Raw genomic sequence first — 22,193 nt, forward strand, 5'->3', positions numbered from 1 at the left:
TTTAAGAGTACTTTTAGCCTTAAGATGTTTTGTGAATACGGCCCCTGATCTGTTGAAAAGAGTCTCCATCTCTCCAGGGCTGGTGCTGTTTTTTTTTTTCCCAGTCACATAGTCTTGGTCTTAATATTTTAATAACTGGGGCCCAGGTCAGGAAACAGACAGACTGGCTTAACCAACCGTCGGCTAGCCGCCTCATGTCACAGAAATCATAATTCTCAGCACAGAGACTCTGACACCTAGATATCATATAAGGATTGTGTGTGTCCCCCAAAGTAGTAAATACAAAAAACACAAACCAATTAAGGGTAATTTAATCTTTTAGATATAATAAGACAAACATATAATACAGATAAATAATTGATGAAGTTCGGCTTGCTGAATATTAGATCCCTTTCTATTAAGGCACTTATTGTTAATGATATGATCACAAATCACAACCTAGATGCGCTCAGTTTGACAGATAATGTGCACCGTACCTGAGTGCTGCCTAATTAACTCCTCCCCCCATATATGTATCAATCTGCACCAGCTGATACCCTACGCTGGCAGGTGCCCTGCTGTCCTTTCTCAAGGCACGCAGGCATAGACACCCATTAATGAAGACATGCCAACTACTATCACATGCAGGCAGTCACATGACACTGACCTACATCAACATTGTACACAACATTGAGTTTTACACATATCAGACGTCCTCACAGAATTCAGCTTCAAGACATCGGAAAGGAACTGGAGGCGAACAGCTTCCCACTTCTTTCTTCTCTCGCCTTTCCGCTTAACTTGTTTTGATAGTAATTAGACTTTCTTGAATGACGGTTATGAATACCAATGTTTTGTTCAGCTGAAATATAAAAAGGCAGAATGACAGCAGTTTTTAGTAAAACAGCCTATTTCTGTCATTTAGAGATTTTTTTATGGTATGTGTGATAAATTCAGACTCGTTTTTGTAAAAATAAAGTTTATTTGAAATTACAGCAAAATATTAACCCAAATGAGTGGAATAATTAGCAGCAATAACAATATTGTCGAAAGGCTGAAAGAGAAGTTAAAAAGAGTGATGTTCTGATTTCATTCATTTTCACAATGGCAATTTTACATAAAGGCAACAAGAGTTAAAATCATTTATTTTTACATTATGACTGTCTGCAATCTCCTGGACATTATAGAATGGAATATCACGTCTTCTAATGGTAATTTCTTACTGAGGTAAGTTGCACCTTGTGTGAGTTGAAACATTTTGTTTAGATTTCTATGTCTTCCATTTGAATTTGAATTGCTCACATCCCTTAACTCAGGTATTCGTAGAATTTGATTTCAATCACATATTTTGTTATAGTTTCCTATAAAGGTATCTACCACTATCAGGTAACCCAGCCTTATTTCCTTCCCAAAGCCAGTTTTTACACAAATTTGGCAGTTAATTTTGGACCTTGTCTGCATATAAATGTTATAAATATTAAATAACTCTAATTTTAGACTTTACTTACCTGGTATTACTTACCTGGTGAAACTGGTAAAACGAGAGGCTTAACATCTCTAGAACTGAAGCATAATAGGAATGATTAATATTTCCAAATCATCACATTTTCCTGATAAAACAACACATTTTGTTTTTATTTTCAGAAACATTTTCTTTTTAATGTGGCACAGACGTATATATTAGCTGGAACTTCTTTGGCGACCGTTGCATGAACCTCTGCACCATTGAGAGGAGACTCTGTGTTGGACAAGATGGGTATCTGTGTTATCCAGTCAGGAACCTCTGGAAAGATTTGCAACCTGAGCTTCTATGACACAGAGCTCTATAAACAGTGTGGGTTGCAGCAGCATGAACCTTCAGGCTGGGCACGAAGCTCTGGGACCAGGGCAGCTATGAAAAGGTACCCTGTTGAGTAACTTCTGTGATGCCTGTGACTCAGACCTCACTAACCTCAGCAGGTTCTGGCGCAGCAGCATCAAGAAACTTTAAGGCGGCCTTCTCAGAGATTTCTGGAGTGACCCTGACAGGATCTTTGGGACCAAGGTGCCATGTGGCAGGAACCTTGGAGCGGCAGTGTGAGGGACCTCTGGTACCAGTGACACAGGTCTCTGGGAAGAAACTCCTGGGGCGGCGGTGCGAGGAACGTGGGACTGGCTGGACAGAGAGCTGTGGGTGACTCCATTATTAAAAATATGATTGGATGGTATAATATACATCCCAAGGTGAGTAGTTCTGCAAGACGCAAAAACTCCCACCTCAAGCCATGGCGCCAGACGCAACCAAGGCCCACCAGCCCCGCAAGACGCTAAGGCTGGAGGGATGGAGGGGCTAACTTAACCAACTAAAACTACACATCCCTAGGCGAGTAGTTCCGCAAGGCGCTAAAACTACTGCCTCAAGCCAAGGCGCCAGACGCAACCGAGGCCTGCCAGCCCCGCAAGACGCTAAGGCTGAAGGGATGGAGTGGCCATCTGTGTCAGCCCGCCAGACGCAAGGCTGACCCTCTCCATGACCTGAAACACAATTAGAAATTTCTAATATTCAGATGATCAAGCCAAACCAACAAATAGCCAAAAAATAAGCAAATATAAATATATCTTCAAAATCATTTTAGCTTGTTTTAGACTCAGTACCTTGAACCAGTCATGGGAGAGCATCTGGTCCAGATGGATTCTCTGCTCTGGGTTGCTCTTTAGACAACCTCGAATAAAACGGCAGCATTCTGTGCAGAAAGATGGAGAGATGTCTGATTATTTCCTTCAACTTTACACTTGCTCTCTAAGCTGTAAAAAATGGAAGATATTCCATCATTATCCCTAAGAACATCTTTTTTATTCTAACCATCTGAGAAGCCCGGCTGGAACCAGGCATCAGCGTCCATCAAACCGATATCACAGCTGTCTGGGTAAAGGCTGGTGATCATGACAAACACCAGCACCCCCAGGGACCACACTGTTGCCTGCTTCCCGTAGTACTCGCCCTTCTCAAAGTACTCAGGAGGGCAATACCTTGCTGTCCCTGGAGGTAGGAGTTTGTCACATGCTTTTTCTCACTTTAACTGAAATGGTGTTTAATTTTAGTCAACAAAAATAATATTATGACTGACTATTCTTTGTTAGTGTACTGTACAATATAAGTGTTTTGTAATATCTCGCTGTGTGACGTCTGATTTAGACATGGTGTAACTGGTCACTAGAGTTTAAGTCCCAAACTACATGTTTTAAAGACAGCACATACCAGAGTAGGTTTTGTAGGATGAGCTTCTCAGGAGGTCTCCACAGCCGAAATCTATCAATTTGACCTCCAGCGTCTCTGTGTTGACCAAGAGGTTTGGCATTTTGATGTCCCGATGGAGCACCCACCGGGAACAGCACACAGTGGCAGCGTCAATTACCTGCCACATGAAATGGCGCGCCAACTCCTCACTGAAGAGGCCTCCATACTGCAGCCAAAAGCTGTGCATGTCCATGCAGTGTGAGGGCCGCTCTAAGACCATGATGAACTGGTCGGGATGGTCCTGCCAGTCTAGCACCTCTATTATGTGGCGACACCTGGGGCCTTGATTGGCCATGACTGTAAGGGCCACCTCAAGAGGAACTGGTCTGGGATGATCAGGCTAGAAGAACAACAGTTTTTATTATTGTTAGATATAGAAGTGGTTTCTCAAATAAGGATTTAGCCCAGTAAGTTTATCTATTGAAATATATGCACTCTGTGATTTACATTAAAATGTTATAAACTGCAAACAGTGACTGAAAGGAAATGACATAGAGAGCCCAGTCTACTTACAAGGCTGATGTACGGCTCGTTCTCAGTCTTCGCTGTGAATTTCACAGCTACCTGGAGGTCGTCCTTGCAACGTGTCCCTTCAAAGACAGAGCCAAATCCTCCTTCCCCTAACTTCTTGCCAATGGTGTACTTCCAGCAAATGTGGTCTATTAAACATAATTATAGTTATTTTTATTGTTTCATTGGTGATTTAAAATTATGAAAGAAAAAAAAATGAAAAGAAATCTTACAGCAGTTACAGCTGCATTATTTAAAAAAATATACTTTCCTTTATACATATTCACCTGAAATAATATATTGTAAAACTCACCCTCAATCCTCATGATTTCATCACAGTCCAGCTGTCTCGGCAGATGTGATCCAGTTTCACCTGCTGATGGACTGGCTGGACTGTCCTGATCTTGAGGCTGGACGTCCTCCACTTGCTGGTTTTCAGCAGTGTGGGGGACTTCAGGACTACTGGAAGGAGGTTCCTGATGATCACTGTCCTCTACAGTACAGATGACTTCCTGTAAAGAAGTCTGATCTAAAGAGAGAAATATCAACCACAAGCTTGTTTTAATTAAATAATATCAATAAAATATTACATACTTGTGTTAATTCTTCATTTAGGGGAACTTTTGGTTACTTGAACTCTTGAAATATTAAACTTCTTCAAACTATGTTTTATCTAGGCAATATTCAAACATTCATCACATTGTGGAATAAAGTCATTGATCTGCCTTTTTATAATATGTGATGGTAATGTGTGTTTTTATATTGTGTGTAAATGATTAAGAGTGTTTTTGTTGTTCAGAGCTCATCATTTACCATCAGTACACCTCCTGGATGGGCCCTCATCAGTGTCCTGGTCCACCTCACCGGGCTCCACCTGCTCATCCCGAGCATTGGTGGATTTGGGGCGAGAACAACAACAGAAAAATGAGGCAAACCTCCGAAATCTCCTCTTTTTCTGCCTCTTATTCTTTGTTTTCTCTCCCCCTCTCTCCTTTCTCTCCTGCCCGCCTCCCTCACCGATACCATCAGGCGTCTCGTTAGGACGAGGATGGAGCTCCGCCTTGTGGTCGGTGGATGTCAGTGTTGTACAGGGATTTATCCCGTGCACACTCTCACCTCCTCCCTTCGCTTTCTCTCTACGAGATAGTCGCTGTCCCATAATGAACACGATAAAACGCTACCAACAACTGTAAACACTGTTGATGCTGTACTCCTTACTCGCTACAAAGAGAGCAGGTGAGTTTCACACATTATACAGTCCCGCGTTCTGAATTCCTTTATGGCGTCATAAGAGCTGCATACAGGAGATTCTCACAAATTGTGTTATTTGTGTGTATGTAATATATAATATAATATATTAAGCTACTTTTTGTCTTATATATATATATATATATATATATATATATATAGTCCACAAGACAAAAAAGTAGCTGAATTTATTATAATAACCCTGTTCAAAAGTTTGGGAACCATTGTTTCTTAATACTGTGTGTGGTTACCTTGATCTACGACTGTTTTGTTTTTGTTTTGTTTGTTTGTTTTGTGATGGTTGTTCATGAGTCCCTTTGTTCTGAGCAGTTAAACTGAGCTCTGTTCTTCAGAAAAATCCTCCAGGTCCTGCAGATTCTTCAGTTTTTCAGCATCTTTTGCATATTTGAACCCTTTCCAGCAGTGACTGTATGATTTTGAGATCCATCTTTTCACACGGAGGACAACTGAGGGACTCAAACACAACTATTAAAAAAGGTTTAAACATTCACTGATGCTCCAGAAGGAAACACGATGCATTAAGAGCCGGGGGTGAAGATCAAGGTAAATTGTACTTAATTTGTCTTCCGGGAAACATGCATCTTCTGTTGCTTCCGAAGGGCAGTACTAAATGGAAAAAAAAAGATATTTCAACAAAATAAGAAAAACTTGCACATCGTCTTCTAAAGTTTTCACCTCCCTTCTGGAGCATCAGTGAATGTTTGAACCTTTTTTAATAGCTGTGTTTGAGTCCCTCAGTTGTCCTCAGTGTGAAAAGACGGATCTCAAAATCATACAAAATCCTTGAAAACTGAAGAATCTGCAGGACCTGGAGAATTTTTCTGAAGAACAGAGCTCAGTTTAACAAGGGAATAAAAAACAGTCATAGTTCATCCAGGTAACCACACACAGTATTAAGAACCAATGGTTTCCAAACTTTTGAACAGGGTTATTTTAATAAATTCAGCTTTTTTTTTTTTTTTTGTCTTGTGGACTATATGTAAACATCTTTTATGTAAAATATCTTACTCAGGACAGAACTAAATAAAAAATAACGTGCATTGTGTATGATCCCTCTTATTTTGTTAAAATTATTCACATTTTCAAATTCTGCAAGTGGTTTTCTATGCAAGTGTATATATACATATATATATATATAATTTTAATTACATATGATTAATTACTTATTTTTATAAATATAAATGATCTACTTTACAGTTGGTTCTTTGGACCAAAACTGGAAACAATCAGAGCAATCATTAGAGCAGTGCAACTGGTGCGACCGCACCAGGCCCCACACTTTAGGGGGCCATGTGGTGAACAGACAGCCCACGACGCCAATATAAAGAAAACTTTTTGCATTTATTTGCACTTTCAAAACCTGAAAAGGTCATAAAATATTATTTGTTTTAAATTATTATTGACAGGCCTACAAAGATTTAGCCTACTGTGTGTAAATTATTTTTCATATTTTGTCAGCAACTAACAATTTTGCCCTAGTAAAGTGTTGTTGTTGTTTTAAATAGTACTTGTTTACTATATGGTGACGACAGTATCAGTATAGAGAATGCTTGATATGAGACGTGAAGAACCGCTGAATAAGTAACCCAGCTAACAGATTTTTGTTGTAAGAACGTTGGTTCTGGGAACATAAAAAATGTCCAGTTTTCTTGACGTTGGAGGAACGTGTTTTAAAAGGTATGATGTTCCTCAAATCTTTTAACTTAATTTTGATTAACAATTTAACATTCTTGTAATCATTCAAACACCTGCTGTGAACAAGCACTGAAAGAAAGAGAAATAAGAACACAAACTACAATCCCATGAAGCATCGCGAACAGCATATGAACAGCAATATGCATATATATACAAATATTTAAGTTTTTTGAGAGCGTAGGGAGACTTGATTACGTCACGCATGTTTTGCTTGTCGTGGCTCTCTGATTGGTGGAATTTTATGTACAGCATCATGGGTAATGTATTTTTTTCACCACAAAATCCACTGTTAAACATGATTATTTTAAAAATCAGTTGCAATATATTCAACGGAAGCAATTAACATTGATTAACAACCTTATAGCTCAGTAGGTTTGTATAAAAGGTTTTTTGAATTTATTGTTAAAAATCAATTTCTCTATGGCGAGTTTTTACTTAGAACCTGACTGTTGCACTCTATTGCAAGGCCTCTGGAGATCACTAAAATGAATATTAAAGAGGTGCGTGAACTCGCAAGACACCGTAATATGCTCAGGCCCCCTCCCTGCTTATCATGGTGATGAGATACATAACAGACTGTTGTCGCTGGATGTCTAAGTGGTTCCCACAGAATAACATAGGTTTTGTAAATAATTGGAAAGGTTTTTTTTGTACACCTGACCTGTTGAAAAGAGTCTCCATCCCTCCTGGGGTCGTGCTGTTCTTTTTTCTAGAAATCTGTCACATAGTCTTGGTGTTAATACTTGACTAACTGGAGCCTAGGTCACGAAACAGACCGACTGGCTTAACCAACCGTCGGCTAGCCGCCTCATGTCACAGAAATCATAATTCTCAGCACATAGAGACTCTGACACCTAGATATTATATTATAAAGACTGTGTCTGTCCCCCAAACTAGTAAATACAAAAAACACATAAACCAATTTAAGGGTAATTTAATATTTTAAATAAAATAAAACAAACAAACACAATACAGATATATAATTGATTAAGTTCAGCTTAAAGAATATTAGATCCCTTTATACTAAAGCACTAATTGTTCATGATATGATCACAAATCACAACCTAGATGCGCCCAGTTTGACAGATGTAAAAGGGCAGAATGACAGCAGTTTTTAGTAAAACAGGCTATTTCTGTCATTTAGAGATTTTTTATGGTATGTGTGATAAATTCAGACTCAGTTTTTGTAAAAAAAAAATAAATAAAGTTTATTTGAAATTACAGCAAAATATTAACCCAAATGAGTATGGAATAATTAGCAGCAATAACAAAATTGTTGAAAGACTGATAGAGAAGTTAACAAGAGTGACTTAGTTCTGATTTCATTCTTTATTTTCACAATGGCAATTTTACATAAAGGCAACAAGAGTTAAAATCATTTATTTTTTACATTATGACTGTCTGCAATCTCCTGGACATTATAGAATGGAATATCACGTCTTCTAATGGTAATTTCCCACTGAGGTAAGTTGTACCTTGTGTGAGTTGAAATGTTTTGTTTAGGTTTGTATGTCTTCCATTTGAATTTGAATTGCTCACATCCCTTAACTCAGTTATTCGTAGAATTTGATTTCAATCACATATTTTGTTATAGTTTCCTATAAAGGTGTCTACCACTATCAGGTAACCCAGCCTTATTTCCTTCCCAAAGCCAGTTTTTACACAAATTTGGCAGTTAATTTTGGACCTTGTCTGCATATAAATGTTATAAATATTAAATAACTCTAATTTTAGACTTTACTTACCTGGTATTACTTACCTGGTGAAACTGGTAAAACGAGAGGCTTAACATCTCTAGAACTGAAGCATAATAGGAATGATTAATATTTCCAAATCATCACATTTTCCTGATAAAACAACACATTTTGTTTTTATTTTCAGAAACATTTTCTTTTTAATGTGGCACAGACATATATATTAGCTGGAACTTCTTTGGCGACCGTTGCATGAACCTCTGCACCATTGAGAGGAGACTTTGTGGTGGACAGGATGGGTATCTGTGTTATCCAGTCAGGAACCTCTGGGAAGATTTGCAACCTGAGCTTCTATGACACAGAGCTCTATAAACAGTGTGGGTTGCAGCAGCATGAACCTTCAGGCTGGGCACGAAGCTCTGGGACCAGGGCAGCTATGAAAAGGTACCCTGTTGAGTAACTTCTGTGATGCCTGTGACTCAGACCTCATTAACCTCAGCAGGTTCTGGCGCAGCAGCATCAAGAAACTTTAAGGCAGCCTTCTCAGAGATTTCTGGAGTGACCCTGACAGGATCTTTGGGACCAAGGTGCCATGTGGCAGGAACCTTGGAGCGGCAGTGTGAGGGACCTCTGGTACCAGTGACACAGGTCTCTGGGAAGAAACTCCTGGGGCGGCGGTGCGAGGAACGTGGGACTGGCTGGACAGAGAGCTCTAGGTGACTCCATTATTAAAAATATGATTGGATGGTATAATATACATCCCAAGGTGAGTAGTTCTGCAAGACGCAGAAACTCCCACCTCAAGCCAAGGCGCCAGACGCAACCAAGGCCCACCAGCCCCGCAAGACGCTAAGGCTGGAGGGATGGAGGGGCTAACTTAACCAACTAAAACTACACATCCCTAGGCAAGTAGTTCCGCAAGGCGCTAAAACTACTGCCTCAAGCCAAGGCGCCAGACGCAACCGAGGCCTGCCAGCCCCGCAAGACGCTAAGGCTGAAGGGATGGAGTGACCATCTGTGTCAGCCCGCCAGACGCAAGGCTGACCCTCTCCATGACCTGAAACACAATTAGAAATTTCTAATATTCAGATGATCAAGCCAAACCAACAAATAGCCAAAAAATAAGCAAATATAAATATATCTTCAAAATCATTTTAGCTTGTTTTAGACTCAGTACCTTGAACCAGTCATGGGAGAGCATCTCATCCAGGTGGATTCTCTGCTCTGGGTTGCTCTTTAGACAACCTCGAATAAAACGGCAGCATTCTGTGCAGAAAGATGGAGAGATGTCTGATTATTTCCTTCAACTTTACACTTGCTCTCTAAGCTGTAAAAAATGGAAGATATTCCATCATTATCCCTAAGAACATCTTTTTTATTCTAACCATCTGAGAAGCCCGGCTGGAACCAGGCATCAGCGTCCATCAAACCGATATCGCAGCTGTCTGGGTAAAGGCTGGTGATCATGACAAACACCAGCACCCCCAGGGACCACACTGTTGCCTGCTTCCCGTAGTACTCGCCCTTCTCAAAGTACTCAGGAGGGCAATACCTTGCTGTCCCTGAAGGTAGGAGTTTGTCACATGTGTGTACTTGCTTTTTCTCACTTTAACTGAAATGGTGTTTAATTTTAGTCAACAAAAATAATATTATGACTGACTATTCTTTGTTAGTGTATTGTACAATATAAGTGTATTGTAATATCTCGCTGTGTGACGTCTGATTTAGACATGGTGTAACTGGTCACTAGAGTTTAAGTCCCAAACTACATGTTTTAAAGACAGCACATACCAGAGTAGGTTTTGTAGGACGAGCTTCTCAGGAGGTCTCCACAGCCGAAATCTATCAATTTGACCTCCAGCGTCTCTGTGTTGACCAAGAGGTTTGGCATTTTGATGTCCCGATGGAACACCCACCGGGAACAGCACACGGCAGCAGCGTCAATCACCTGCCACATGAAATGGCGAGCCAACTCCTCACTGAAGAGGCCTCCATACTGCAGCCAAAAGCTGTGCATGTCCATGCAGTGTGAGGGCCGCTTTAAGACCATGATGAACTGGTCGGGATGGTCCTGCCAGTCCAGCACCTCTATAATATGGCGACACCTGGGGCCTTGATTGGCCATGACTGTAAGGGCCACCTCAAGAGGAACTGGTCTGGGATGATCAGGCTAGAAGAACAACGGTTTTTATTATCGTTAGATATAGAAGTGGTTTCTCAAATAAGGATTTAGCCCAGTAAGTTTATCTATTGAAATATATGCACTCTGTGATTTACATTAAAATGTTATAAACTGCAAACAGTAACTGAAAGGAAATGACATAGAGAGCCCAGTCTACTTACAAGGCTGATGTACGGCTCGTTCTCAGTCTTCGCTGTGAATTTCACAGCTACCTGGAGGTCGTCCTTGCAACGTGTCCCTTCAAAGACAGAGCCAAATCCTCCTTCCCCTAACTTCTTGCCAATGGTGTACTTCCAGCAAATGTGGTCTATTAAACATAATTATAGTTATTTTTATTGTTTCATTGGTGATTTAAAATTATGAAAGAAAAAAAAATGAAAAGAAATCTTACAGCAGTTACAGCTGCATTATTTAAAAAAATATACTTTCCTTTACACATATTCACCTGAAATAATATATTGTAAAACTCACCCTCAATCCTCATGATTTCATCACAGTCCAGCTGTCTCGGCAGATGTGATCCAGTTTCACCTGCTGATGGACTGGCTGGACTGTCCTGATCTTGAGACTGGACGTCCTCCACTTGCTGGTTTTCAGCAGTGTGGGGGACTTCAGGACTACTGGAAGGAGGTTCCTGATGATCACTGTCCTCTACAGTACAGATGACTTCCTGTAAAGAAGTCTGATCTAAAGAGAGAAATATCAACCACAAGCTTGTTTTAATTAAATAATATCAATAAAATATTACATACTTGTGTTAATTCTTCATTTAGGGGAACTTTTGGTTACTTGAACTCTTGAAATATTAAACTTCTTCAAACTATGTTTTATCTAGGCAATATTCAAACATTCATCACATTGTGGAATAAAGTCATTGATCTGCCTTTTTATAATATGTGATGGTAATGTGTGTTTTTATATTGTGTGTAAATGATTAAGAGTGTTTTTGTTGTTCAAAGCTCATCATTTACCATCAGTACACCTCCTGGATGGGCCCTCATCAGTGTCCTGGTCCACTTCACCGGGCTCCACCTGCTCATCCCGAGCATTGGTGGATTTGGGGCGAGAACAACAACAGAAAAATGAGGCAAACCTCCGAAATCTCCTCTTTTTCTGCCTCTTATTCTTTGTTTTCTCTCCCCCTCTCTCCTTTCTCTCCTGCCCGCCTCCCTCACCGATACCATCAGGCGTCTCGTTATGACGAGGATGGAGCTCCGCCTTGTGGTCGGTGGATGTCAGTGTTGTACAGGGATTTATCCCGTGCACACACTCACCTCCTCCCTTCGCTTTCTCTCTACGAGATAGTCGCTGTCCCATAATGAACACGATAAAACGCTACCAACAACTGTAAACACTGTTGATGCTGTACTCCTTACTCGCTACAAAGAGAGCAGGTGAGTTTCACACATTATACAGTCCCGCGTTCTGAATTCCTTTATGGCGTCATAAGAGCTGCATACAGGAGATTCTCACAAATTGTGTTATTTGTGTGTATGTAATATATATATATGTGTATATATATATATAATATATATACAGTATAGGTTGGTTCTTTGGACCAAAACAATCAGGGCCATCATTAGGGCAGCCCACAACGGCAATTTAAAGAATACTTTTTGCATTTCTTTGCACTGCATTTCTTTCACCTGAAAAACCTGAAAAGGTCATAAAATATTATTTGTTTAAAATTATTATTGATAGGCCTACAAAGATTTAGCCTACTGTGTGTAAATTATTTTTCATATTTTGTCAGCAACTAACAATTTTGCCCTAGTAAAGTGTTGTTGTTGTTTGCTATATGGCAAAGACAGTATCAGTATAGAGAATGCTTGATATGAGACGTGAAGAACCACTGAATAAGTAACCCAGCTAACAGATTTTTGTTATATGAATGTTGGTTCTGGGAACAAAAAAAAAAAAGTCCAGTTTTCTTGACTTTGGGGGAATGTGTTTTAAAAGGTATGATGTTCCTCAAACATTCTTTCAACTTAATTTTGATTAACAATTCAACATTCTTTCAATCATTCAAACACCTTCTGTGAACAAGCACTGAAAGAAAGAGAAATAAGCACACAAACTACTTTCTTAAGCACAGCCTTAGATGAAATCAACTGAAGATAAAAAACATTAAATCTCTGAAGCTCTCAACAGAGGAGGATGAAACAACTCCACAAACAGCATTACCAGCTTAATTTATTATTAACCAGATTGACTTTATTTCTGTCAGACGTCTACAGCAGTTCTTATTGAGAATTAACAGAAGTTTAGATGTTGATGTTTGTTTGAAAATGTTTTGTTTGCTTTAGTTGAGCTCTTGGCTTTTGACTTTTGTTAAGTTACTTTTTTTCAACAATTGCATGTGTTTTCAGAAAACCTTTCTGCATTGATAAAGCAGACCAACATGGCTGCTTTAATGGTCAAATGACTGCATTAAACTTTAAACTTCATTACTTTTGGACTTAAAGCATTTTTGAGAAGAAAGCAATACCGAAAGTCAATCAATTTGATAAACATCATTTGTAACACTGAAGTGATTTGTGTCCAAAACTCTTTGAAAGTTAAGACATTGAGACACACTTAGTCATCAACACTCATCATACAAACCTCAACAATGGTGACAATCAAAAAAAAAATCAGCTGCATAATTTATTCATGCTGCAATGCATGCTGGGAGCCATGAATGTGTTTCGTATGCTGGCATGAAGCTTGTCACCATTGTTGTTTTATATGCCGAATGTTGATGTCTTTGAGTGTATAAATGGCACAAAACATGTTTTAAAACAGCAAGTTAACAATGACTGTTATATATACACTCACAGACATAAACATTAAGCATCTGAAACGCAAAGATGGTGTTACAAATAAATTTATCATTTCAGCTGAGTTTACTTTTCAATAATGCTTCAATTCCATGAGTCAACAATTACAACAAAAAGAAAAGTAGGCCTAGTTGTTTAAACCACTTTATTGCAGTCATTTGACCATTACAGCAGCCGTGCTGGTCTTCTTTATAAATGCAGAAATGTTTTCTGAAAACACTTGCAATTGCTAAAAAAGAAGCAACTTAATTCCGAAGTTACTAATTCCGGCTCTTTGAAACGAACTGTTCAAAAGAACCGATTCGCGGGATGAGCAGAACTTCACAAGCGCACGCGCAGGACTCGCGCCAAAACGATCTCGTCGCAATAAACAAAAATTATTGTAATACTAAAGCAATTTTGGGGGATTAAACCACAGATACCTCTTAAACTACTGAATTAGCGCTTCTAATTCACATCTTTTCTCTTCATTGACGCAATTTTGTACTGGTAAGCACAATTTGATTCGAAAATGAATGAACTTGTACTATTAGCAAACTTAATTTAGCCAGCAAATCTTAAAAAACAGCTTGACTATTACATACAAACTCGTTTTAGAAACATTTAGGTTCATATTTCTACCATACTTATCTTTTTGAGCTGAGCTGAATGAGTGAGTGAGAAGAACAAACATGGACAGAAAGAACATAAATTCTTATCGAGTCGACTGAATAGTAAATCTTTATGAGAAACTAGACCCGCTCATACAGCTGATATACATATAAAAGGTTATGAATTAATAGTAATATTTTTCATTTTTACACAATAATATTGTTGCACCTTTTAGACAGTGTGTGAGTTGTCAAGATGTGGAGGAATGAAAACCAGACACCAAACGCAGGTAGGATTTACTGTCTTAACAGATAAGAATGCTTACTTGGTTGAAAATACCTGAAAATAAGAGATTGTTTTAGTCAAAGTCTTCCATCTACTATCTAAATAATCTAGCTAATTACTTCTTACTCTCAGAGAGCTCCCTGTATATAAATATGCCTAATAATTGAAAAACTGCGTATCTGCTAATACAGTACTTTGCTGCAGTCAGTGTTATTCAGGTTGCTGGAGCCTGAAATCAAAGCAGAGTTTTGTCTCTCTGTCTTTCTGCAGGCTGTCTCTCCGTGCCTCTGTTTAATCAAAGGAAGAGGAGCAGGCTGCCTTTGACGTCTAATCCCTCTGAGAGCGATCTCTTCACTGCCAACCACTACAATGAGACACAATCCTCCTCCTCTGCTCTTCCCAGTATGTGTTTCCACTGCATCTGTCTCATATCTAATGCTGAATAAACATGTACCAAGTTCTGATGCAGCACACTATATATGCATCAATTGTTCAGATGTTCTTCCTTTTCACTTTCCAACTCGATATATTCTGTCATTCTGTTACACTACAATACACTGAATAATCTTTGTCATGTAACTTTAATTTGTGCTTCATAAAGTGATACAGTGTACAGAAACAGTCATTTACAGATCATGTCAAGCCAATTTTATTATAGTGCTTTTCACAATACACATTGCTTCAAAGCATCTTTACAAGAAAGTCATTAAGTTTACACATTTTTGCACATTTTACAGTTTAGGGCTGGGCGATAGTATCGTTTTCCTCACAAATTACAGCTTTAAAAAGGTCTTAAATCAGAGCAGAGCGTCTTAAATTCATAAGGTCATGGCATTAAATGTTGCAAAAGTGATGTTGGTAATTCAATATTAACTACAACTTTTGCCTAAATAAACTCCTAATTTACTGCTTATTAATAGTTAATAAGGTAGTTTTTGTAGCTTTTAAGTTTGGGTATTGGGTAGGCGATTGGATTAAGCAATGTAGAATGAGGTTATGCACAGTAAGGCAATAATATCTGCTTTATAAGTACTAATAAACAGCCAATATCCTATATGCATGCTAATAAGCAACTAGTTAATAGTGAGAATTGAACCCTAAAATAAAGTGTTACCATGGTGTTCTTCCTCAGTATTTTTGTTCTGTTTTCCAATACAAATATCTAAACATCTTTAAATCAAGTCTAAGAGTTTATGCTTAAAACAAGAACAAATATCTGTCAATGACTTATGAAAACTTCCCTTCGAATTACAGTAAGATGATGTTTCTGAGCCCACTGGAACATATTTGTTCATGTTTTAAGCATAAACTCACATAATTTTGATCAGTTTCACAGAGAACAAGACTTCATATTTTATGTAATTATTTTGATTTAAGAATCTTTAGACATTTGCACTGGAAAACAAAACAAAAACTACCAAGGAAGAACAAAACACTTTTTTTTTTTTTTGCACAAGGTACAGTAAAAGTTATTTTCGTATTCTAGTGGTTGGGGGCAGAGCAATTCAAGCTTTTTTGTAAGATGATTTAAAAAGTAATGGATATCTGTTGGAAGTGTTGCTAATACAACTCGATGTGTTTCTCCCTAGACATTTACATTTAGAGAACATACTTACTAAAAGACTTAAAAAGAATTAAAAGAATAAAGACTTATTGAGTTCCCTTCAATTTATTCCTTAATTTTTCTTTACTTGGTCTTAAAAAGTCTTAAATTGGAGTTGCAAATTGGAGTAATTCATTATGTGGTGATGTGGGAATCTGTAAGGTTTAAAACTGAAAGGTATGAGCTTTGCAAGGTTAAATTTATAATTTAGTGTTGTAAATTAATGACAAGCCCAATTACAGTATGCAGACAAAGCTGATGATGTCATGTCTTTCTGTCTTTCGTGATCTTGTCTTTTCAAGTTTAACACTAGAGGGTTTTTTTGTTTGTTTGTTTGTTTTTAGCTTTAGGTCAGAGTGGTCAGTGGAGCCAGCAAGCCTATCTTTCATCTCAGCAAGCCAGCATGAGATCTGCTGCTTCACCTGGTGTGGCTGGACGAGGATATGCACCTTTATCTCACCCAAAAAAACCTGTCTATGCCCGGTACTCAACTGATACTCATATATGAAATAATGACTACACACCCAGAAAGGTCTTGAAGCTGCTGTGTCCAAATCTGCATTGTTTCTTTAGAAACGCAAGATTGCTAGAACAGTTGCCTTCCATAGTTTGAAAAAGTAAAACCAGCATGAATGAAAATACCAAAATAAGACTGGCACTTAAAAAATGTAAGGAGCTGTTTCTTTCTGACCTGAGCCTTAGGAATTACTTTAATTTAAGTAACCTTAGCTAACACTATAACCGCATAACCACATTAGGTAACATGAACTAACAGTGAACAATACTTTTAAATTATTTGTTTATTTTAGTTCATGTTTATTTCAAAATTTATTAATACATTATTAAAATCAAAAGTTGTGTCTGTTACTATTATTTAATAGACCTGAGCTAACATGAACTAACAATGAACGATTGTATTTTTATTTAATGTTAACAAAGATTAAGTACTTTTCAGTAACAAATGTATTGCTCATAGTTAATGCATTAACTAACATTAACTTAATAGGACTGTATTGTAAAGTGTTACCTAACCTTACAGTACCTAGTCAAGTTGATTTGCATTAATATTGTAAATTTGAATAAACCAGTTTATTTAGATCTTACTGCATTAAACACATTTCATTTGTTATCCTGCAAAACATATTTGAGATTATATTTTGTATTTGTCACTGTTTTACCTCCAGGTCACAGACAGGGCAACAAAGGCCTCCAGTGAGACAGGATTCAATACCAGCAGTTGGATCCCAGCTTCATGGTGGCTTTCCAAGCAGCAGCTCAGTCTCGCTCGGCCAGCCCACATGGTCCTGCGGCATCCAGAATCAACAGTCGTTTAATAGACCAACAAATTCTCCCAGAAAGCCGTACCGTCCCCAACAGTGCACCCCCGCAGCAGGAAGCACTCAGGGAAGTCACAGCGGAAAGTGGAACTTCAGACCTGTTGGACAATCAACCAGTGGAATGTGGGCAAAAGAAAAGATGGACACCTCAAGGGTCCAGACCACCCCTCAGAAGCAGGTGTGTGTTACTGTGCAAGTAGAGTTTGTGTTTCTGCAACTTTTAATTCAGCTTAGAGATCACACCGTGACATATCAATCTTCTATCTTCTTTGGTTATTATCAAAAGTGAAAAAACAGGATTATAGATGCATATCTCTTAAGGGGCAGACATGCTACACTTTTTGGACACACACACTTTTTGGTCTTAACGTGATGCAGATTTGCACGTCAGAGTTCACCAACCAACTTGCTTGAGCTTGCGTTTCAGGTCTCCAGAATGAATGGAAGTGAATGGAACGAAAAGTGTAGTGAGACCAAACCCTTAAAGTTTAAGTTCACCCAAAAATTCATTATCTCAATTTAAGGTTAAACTTAAGACTCAGTTATTCAGAATAACTTATCCTTCATGAGTACTGTGTGCACTCAAGTCTAGCACTTTTGTTTTTTGTTATTCTTATAGCTGTCATGTTTGTAATTGTAGCTTTCTACTTATTTATGGTTTATTGGCATTATTTACTGTTATTTATTATTTTAATATTGTTCTTGTTGCTGTTTCTTCTTGATGTATGGTGACCTTGAGTGATTTGAAAGACGCCTAAAATAAAATCATATGTATTATTATTATTATTATTGTTATTAATAAAAATGAAAGTTCTGTCATTCCAAACTTGCAAGACTTTTGTTCATCTTCGGAACACAAATGAAGGTATTTTAATGAAATGTGAGAGCTACACAACTACCACTTTGATGCTTCAAAAAGTTCATAAAGAGATCGTAAAAGTAATCCATATGAATTGAGCGGTTTAGTCATAATTTTCTGAAGAGACATAATCGCTTTATATGATGAACATATTTAATTTAGGCTTTTATTCACATATAAACATTCATCAACTCACACATAAGTTGTGGTAAACAGAAGCTCAAGCATGTTTGCTTGATGTGCGAGAACCGGTGAGGTTCATTCTCATGTGTTACACAGCACGTTTGAGCTTCCGCAAGAACCAGTGAGGTTTGTTCTCGTGTCAAGCCAGTACGGTTGAGCTTCTGTTTATGTTTGCTGATCAAAGTTTATATGTGAATAAAAGCCTAAATTAAATTTGTTCATCATATAAAGCGATCAAGTCTCTTCAGAAAATGTGGATTAAACCACTCAATTTATTTGGATTAGTTTTACGAATTTTTTTATAAACTTTTTGAAGTGTCAAAGTGGTAGTTGAATAGACTGTCAATGGAGGGACAGAAAGCTCTCAGATTTCATCAAAAAAAAAAATCATCATTTGTGTTCCGAAGATGAACGAAAGTCTTATGGGTTTGGAATGACATGAGGGTAAGTAATTGATGACAGAATTTTCTTTTTTGGGTGAACTAACCCTTTAATAGATCTGCTTCTATAATCCAGTATAATTCACTTTTGATAATAGCCAAAGTTAAAGGCATAATTCACACACACACACACACAAACAGTTGCAATTAAACCAAGTCTCCCATATTTTGATCTTTATTTGTTTGCCTTTTTGGAACTTTACAACCCTTGTCACTATCTACTTACATTCAATTGAATTTTTGTGTGTGTGTGTGCGTGCACCATGGGGAAAAAAGTTATATTACGATAAGTTTAATGATACGTTTTTCGTATCATAAGTTTCCTCTTCTCATCTTCTCATTTTCAAAGATTTTCCGCTTCTCAGTATAAAATGTGTTTTATTGTTCGGCTAACATCATTTATTTTCCCTCCTGCTGGATAGAAGCCCCCTCGTGAGATATCTCTGCGTCTTATTACTGCTGTTATTGAAGGAATGAAGCACTGGAGCCAGTACAAGAACAGAGTACCAATGCTGTTTGAGATCTTTGGTGAGGAGACTGTAACACACATGTGATTCCCTTGATTTGAATCTGTGTCTAACAGTCCTTTCTCTCTTTACAGCAACACTGGACTCTGCAGTTTCAGTTGAAGAACACGGAACAAAGAAATTCCTCATGAGGGATGGTAAACAGGTGGTCCAGTGCCTTTACTATGAAATTGTGAGTCTGGAAATATTGGTCCTCTTCCTGTGCTACGTTTTAGAGGTCCATTCACACAGAACACATTTTTTCCATTCCACTGCACTACTTTACTAATGTTTTTCAATCTAAACACACACTAGACAGACATGTTTGACCATTATGTTTGTGTCTTTTGCAGCGTCTTGTGCATGATGCAGAGTTCTAAAAACACAGTGCTCAATTTAAAATAAGTTCAACTTTTCAAAACACGTCTCTAGACCTTGCGTTTTTTTCCGCTTCACTGGCAAGCGTCTCATGTTTTTAATCGCAAAAATGGGTTCTGTGTGAACCGGCCCCTAATGGTCTTCAATTGCTGCATCTTCTATTCTTCATTGTAACACATGCATTTTTACAATTGTATAATAATATATTATTATTTTTTTATGTAATACTGTTCAAAAGTTTGGAGTCAGTAGGTTTTTTTATTACTGCTTTTATTCAGCAAGGATGCATTAAATTAAATAAAAGGAATATGGATAGAATGAAATATTTCAAGTGAATGTTGTTCTTCGGAACTATTTATCAAAAAAATCCTGAAATAACTGTATCACTGTTTCCACAAAAATATAAAGCAGCACAACTGTTTTCAACATTGATTATAATAAGAAATGTTACTTGAGGACCAAATCAGCTTATTAGAATGATTTCTGAAGGATCATGTGACACTGAAGACTGGAGTAATGATGCTGAAAATTCATCTTTTTGCCATTACAGGAAAAAAATTACACTTTAAAATAGATTAAAAAAAAGTTATTTGAAACTGTATTAATGTTTCACAATTAAATATTATTGTTTTTTTCTGTATTTTTGATTAAATAAATCCTGCTTTGATAAGCATAAGAGACTTGTTTCAAAAACATAAAAAAATCTTACAGACCCCAAACTTTTGAATGGTAGTGTATATTTTTACAGATATTTTATAATAATTGTATTAATTTCTAATTAGCATTAAGATGATTTAAAAGAGTAATTCTACCAGAAATTAAAATTGTTATTATTTATTCAACCTCATGTTGTTCCAAATCTGTATGATTTTATTTGCCTCACAGAACACAGATGTTTTGAAGAATGTTGAAGAACACTGTTCTCTTTTATACAATGAAAATTTATAAATACTGTGGATGTCAAGCTCCAAAAATGACAAAAAAAAGAATCGTAAAAGTAGCATAAACATGGTCTGTAAAACTAGAACTCATACCACAATATTGCTGTAGGTGGCCGTAATTCTCCAAAATGTTCTTTTTTAATGTAAAACTTGTTGGTTTGAACCAGAGATGACATTACAGATACAGAACTCAAGAAACAATGAAAGGCCCACTGAAATGTCTTGGAACGCGTAGCATTATTCAGTGTGTTGATGTATTTTTCACTGAAACAGGAAGACAGGGCGGGACTTATCGAACAGCTCCTCCCCTTTTTTGAAATAGCCAATAGCGTTTTGTTTATATCACAGCTCGGCCAGAGCCGTTGAGCTTGGTAAAGCTTTAGTTACCTTCTAATCTTTAACCCATTCTCATCCTAATCTCCTCCATATTGCTGTAAAATACAGCATTCTGTGCAGAATTCGAATGTGTCCAATATGTTTTGTGGTATGAGCAGACTCACGCATATGATTTGCTCTGTGCTATTGTGTCTCTGGACCAGAGCAGACTGTGTACACGCTGCGGTGGTTCGCGTGACACTAACGTGAAACCAGACTTCATTCGCCTCATGGAAAGCATATTTACACTGTCTTAATTGTTCCCTATCACCTATATAGTGCACTATGTGCCATTCACCATTTAGAAAATAACAAATTTGTGAACAAGTCGCAGCTTCAGTGACTATAATGTAGGGGGCGGGACACTTTAGATTCTAGAGAGCATTTGATTGGTCAGAAAATCTTATGAGAAGCTGAAGTGCAGCGTGATGTCATCAAAACCATTGATCCATATTAGTGGAAGTAAGAGACTGTAAGTTTTGAATGCTTATATCTTCTAAATACAAATTTTGTCATGGTTTTGGAGCACACTAGCTATAGATAATCTTAAGGCTAACATATCCATACTAAAAGCCAAAAAACTTTAATTTTGATTTCATGGCGACTTTAGAAGATGCTCTCTCTGGGTTATGACTTGCACCCGCTTTTTTGCATTGTGCATTTTCTATTTTTCTAATAAGATAAACCATTAGGACTGCACACTGTTGTGTGATGTTGGCAGTGGTAGAGACACCGTAAACATGTATGTTCAGAGTTATAAAGTGATTGTATGTCTTTTCTGTAGGATCAGATTCTGCCCAGACTGATCAGAGGTCAGGTGCATCGCTGTGTCGGAAACTACGACAGGGATAAGGACAAAATGACTTGTGTGTCAGTTCGAGCTGCTTCGATGTCAGAGCAAAGAAATGCGCAGGAGGCTGTGAGAGCGTCAGATGCAGAGATGAGGGATGTGGTGCTGGCTCTCAGTGAAATCTGATGTGGATTGAGTGAGTAACACGAGAAAGATTCAACTAGCACAGACTTTTACTGAAGTTAGGGTTGGTTTTGTTTTAATTGTGAATTAGTTAAGAGATGACATAATTGTCAGTGAAGATAAAGCAGTATTACAGTAAATCTGTGATCTGTATCTGGAGATTTTGATTCTGTACGTGATGAATGAAAATGACTTTAAAATACATTCAAATATAGTTAAGTTATTATAATTTATTATAAGTTATTGTTATAATTTATTTATTTAAATTTATATGCATAATATTTGAGTTAGAATTTA

At 37.6% G+C, this 22,193-nt stretch overlaps 3 protein-coding genes across 8 annotated transcripts; 1 reads left to right on the forward strand and 2 right to left on the reverse strand.

The window, feature by feature from the left end:
• Nucleotides 1–295: 295 nt before the first annotated feature.
• On the reverse strand, nucleotides 296–5,000 carry LOC127512466 (uncharacterized). Of its 2 annotated transcripts, XM_051893376.1 has the most exons (6): nucleotides 4,580–5,000; nucleotides 4,080–4,295; nucleotides 3,770–3,915; nucleotides 3,218–3,596; nucleotides 2,614–2,702; nucleotides 296–841 (listed from the first exon to the last, which is right to left on the reverse strand). In XM_051893376.1, the coding sequence occupies exons 1-6, from the start codon at nucleotides 4,923–4,925 to the stop codon at nucleotides 776–778; spliced, it is 1,242 nt and encodes a 413-aa protein (XP_051749336.1). In that variant the 5' UTR covers nucleotides 4,926–5,000; the 3' UTR covers nucleotides 296–775. The 2 variants fall into 2 exon arrangements, with proteins under 2 accessions (XP_051749336.1, XP_051749335.1); XM_051893375.1 differs by having other exon boundaries at nucleotides 296–2,702.
• Nucleotides 296–11,970, reverse strand: LOC127512467 (serine/threonine-protein kinase pim-2-like). Of its 3 annotated transcripts, XR_007930207.1 has the most exons (6): nucleotides 11,578–11,970; nucleotides 11,078–11,293; nucleotides 10,768–10,913; nucleotides 10,216–10,594; nucleotides 9,224–9,690; nucleotides 296–2,235 (listed from the first exon to the last, which is right to left on the reverse strand). XR_007930207.1 is itself a non-coding variant. In XM_051893377.1 (5 exons), the coding sequence occupies exons 1-5, from the start codon at nucleotides 11,921–11,923 to the stop codon at nucleotides 9,518–9,520; spliced, it is 1,260 nt and encodes a 419-aa protein (XP_051749337.1). In that variant the 5' UTR covers nucleotides 11,924–11,970; the 3' UTR covers nucleotides 7,813–9,517. The 3 variants fall into 3 exon arrangements, 2 of the variants coding, with proteins under 2 accessions (XP_051749337.1, XP_051749338.1); XM_051893377.1 differs by lacking the exon at nucleotides 296–2,235 and having other exon boundaries at nucleotides 7,813–9,690; XM_051893378.1 differs by lacking the exon at nucleotides 296–2,235 and having other exon boundaries at nucleotides 9,594–10,594.
• Nucleotides 4,883–22,137, forward strand: LOC127512470 (spermatogenesis-associated protein 22). 3 transcript variants are annotated; one of them, XM_051893383.1, is made up of 8 exons: nucleotides 4,883–5,002; nucleotides 14,252–14,305; nucleotides 14,572–14,703; nucleotides 16,249–16,387; nucleotides 17,089–17,419; nucleotides 19,146–19,251; nucleotides 19,325–19,422; nucleotides 21,708–22,137. In XM_051893383.1, the coding sequence occupies exons 2-8, from the start codon at nucleotides 14,272–14,274 to the stop codon at nucleotides 21,897–21,899; spliced, it is 1,032 nt and encodes a 343-aa protein (XP_051749343.1). In that variant the 5' UTR covers nucleotides 4,883–5,002; nucleotides 14,252–14,271; the 3' UTR covers nucleotides 21,900–22,137. The 3 variants fall into 3 exon arrangements, with proteins under 3 accessions (XP_051749343.1, XP_051749342.1, XP_051749341.1); XM_051893382.1 differs by lacking the exon at nucleotides 4,883–5,002 and adding an exon at nucleotides 11,874–12,000; XM_051893381.1 differs by lacking the exon at nucleotides 4,883–5,002 and adding an exon at nucleotides 13,766–13,914.
• Nucleotides 22,138–22,193: the final 56 nt, after the last annotated feature.

Source organism: Ctenopharyngodon idella, chromosome 5 (assembly GCF_019924925.1).
Source record: "Ctenopharyngodon idella isolate HZGC_01 chromosome 5, HZGC01, whole genome shotgun sequence".
NCBI classification, from domain to species: Eukaryota; Metazoa; Chordata; class Actinopteri; order Cypriniformes; family Xenocyprididae; genus Ctenopharyngodon; species Ctenopharyngodon idella.

Bases quoted from the DNA above. Each gene is read 5' to 3' on its own strand.
- LOC127512466 (XM_051893375.1), bottom strand. From the start codon at position 4,925: ATGGGACAGCGACTATCTCGTAGAGAGAAAGCGAAGGGAGGAGGTGAG. The intron at 4,296-4,579 runs GTAAATGATGAG...TTCTCTCTTTAG, and splicing joins ATCCAGGAGGTGTACTGATG to ATCAGACTTCTTTACAGGAA. The intron at 3,916-4,079 runs GTGAGTTTTACA...TATGTTTAATAG, and splicing joins TGAAATCATGAGGATTGAGG to ACCACATTTGCTGGAAGTAC.
- LOC127512467 (XM_051893377.1), bottom strand. From the start codon at position 11,923: ATGGGACAGCGACTATCTCGTAGAGAGAAAGCGAAGGGAGGAGGTGAG. The intron at 11,294-11,577 runs GTAAATGATGAG...TTCTCTCTTTAG, and splicing joins ATCCAGGAGGTGTACTGATG to ATCAGACTTCTTTACAGGAA. The intron at 9,691-10,215 runs GTATGTGCTGTC...CTTTCTGCACAG, and splicing joins GTCCTACAAAACCTACTCTG to AATGCTGCCGTTTTATTCGA.
- LOC127512470 (XM_051893383.1), top strand. From the start codon at position 14,272: ATGTGGAGGAATGAAAACCAGACACCAAACGCAG. The intron at 17,420-19,145 runs GTGTGTGTTACT...CCTGCTGGATAG, and splicing joins AGACCACCCCTCAGAAGCAG to AAGCCCCCTCGTGAGATATC. The intron at 19,423-21,707 runs GTGAGTCTGGAA...TCTTTTCTGTAG, and splicing joins AGTGCCTTTACTATGAAATT to GATCAGATTCTGCCCAGACT.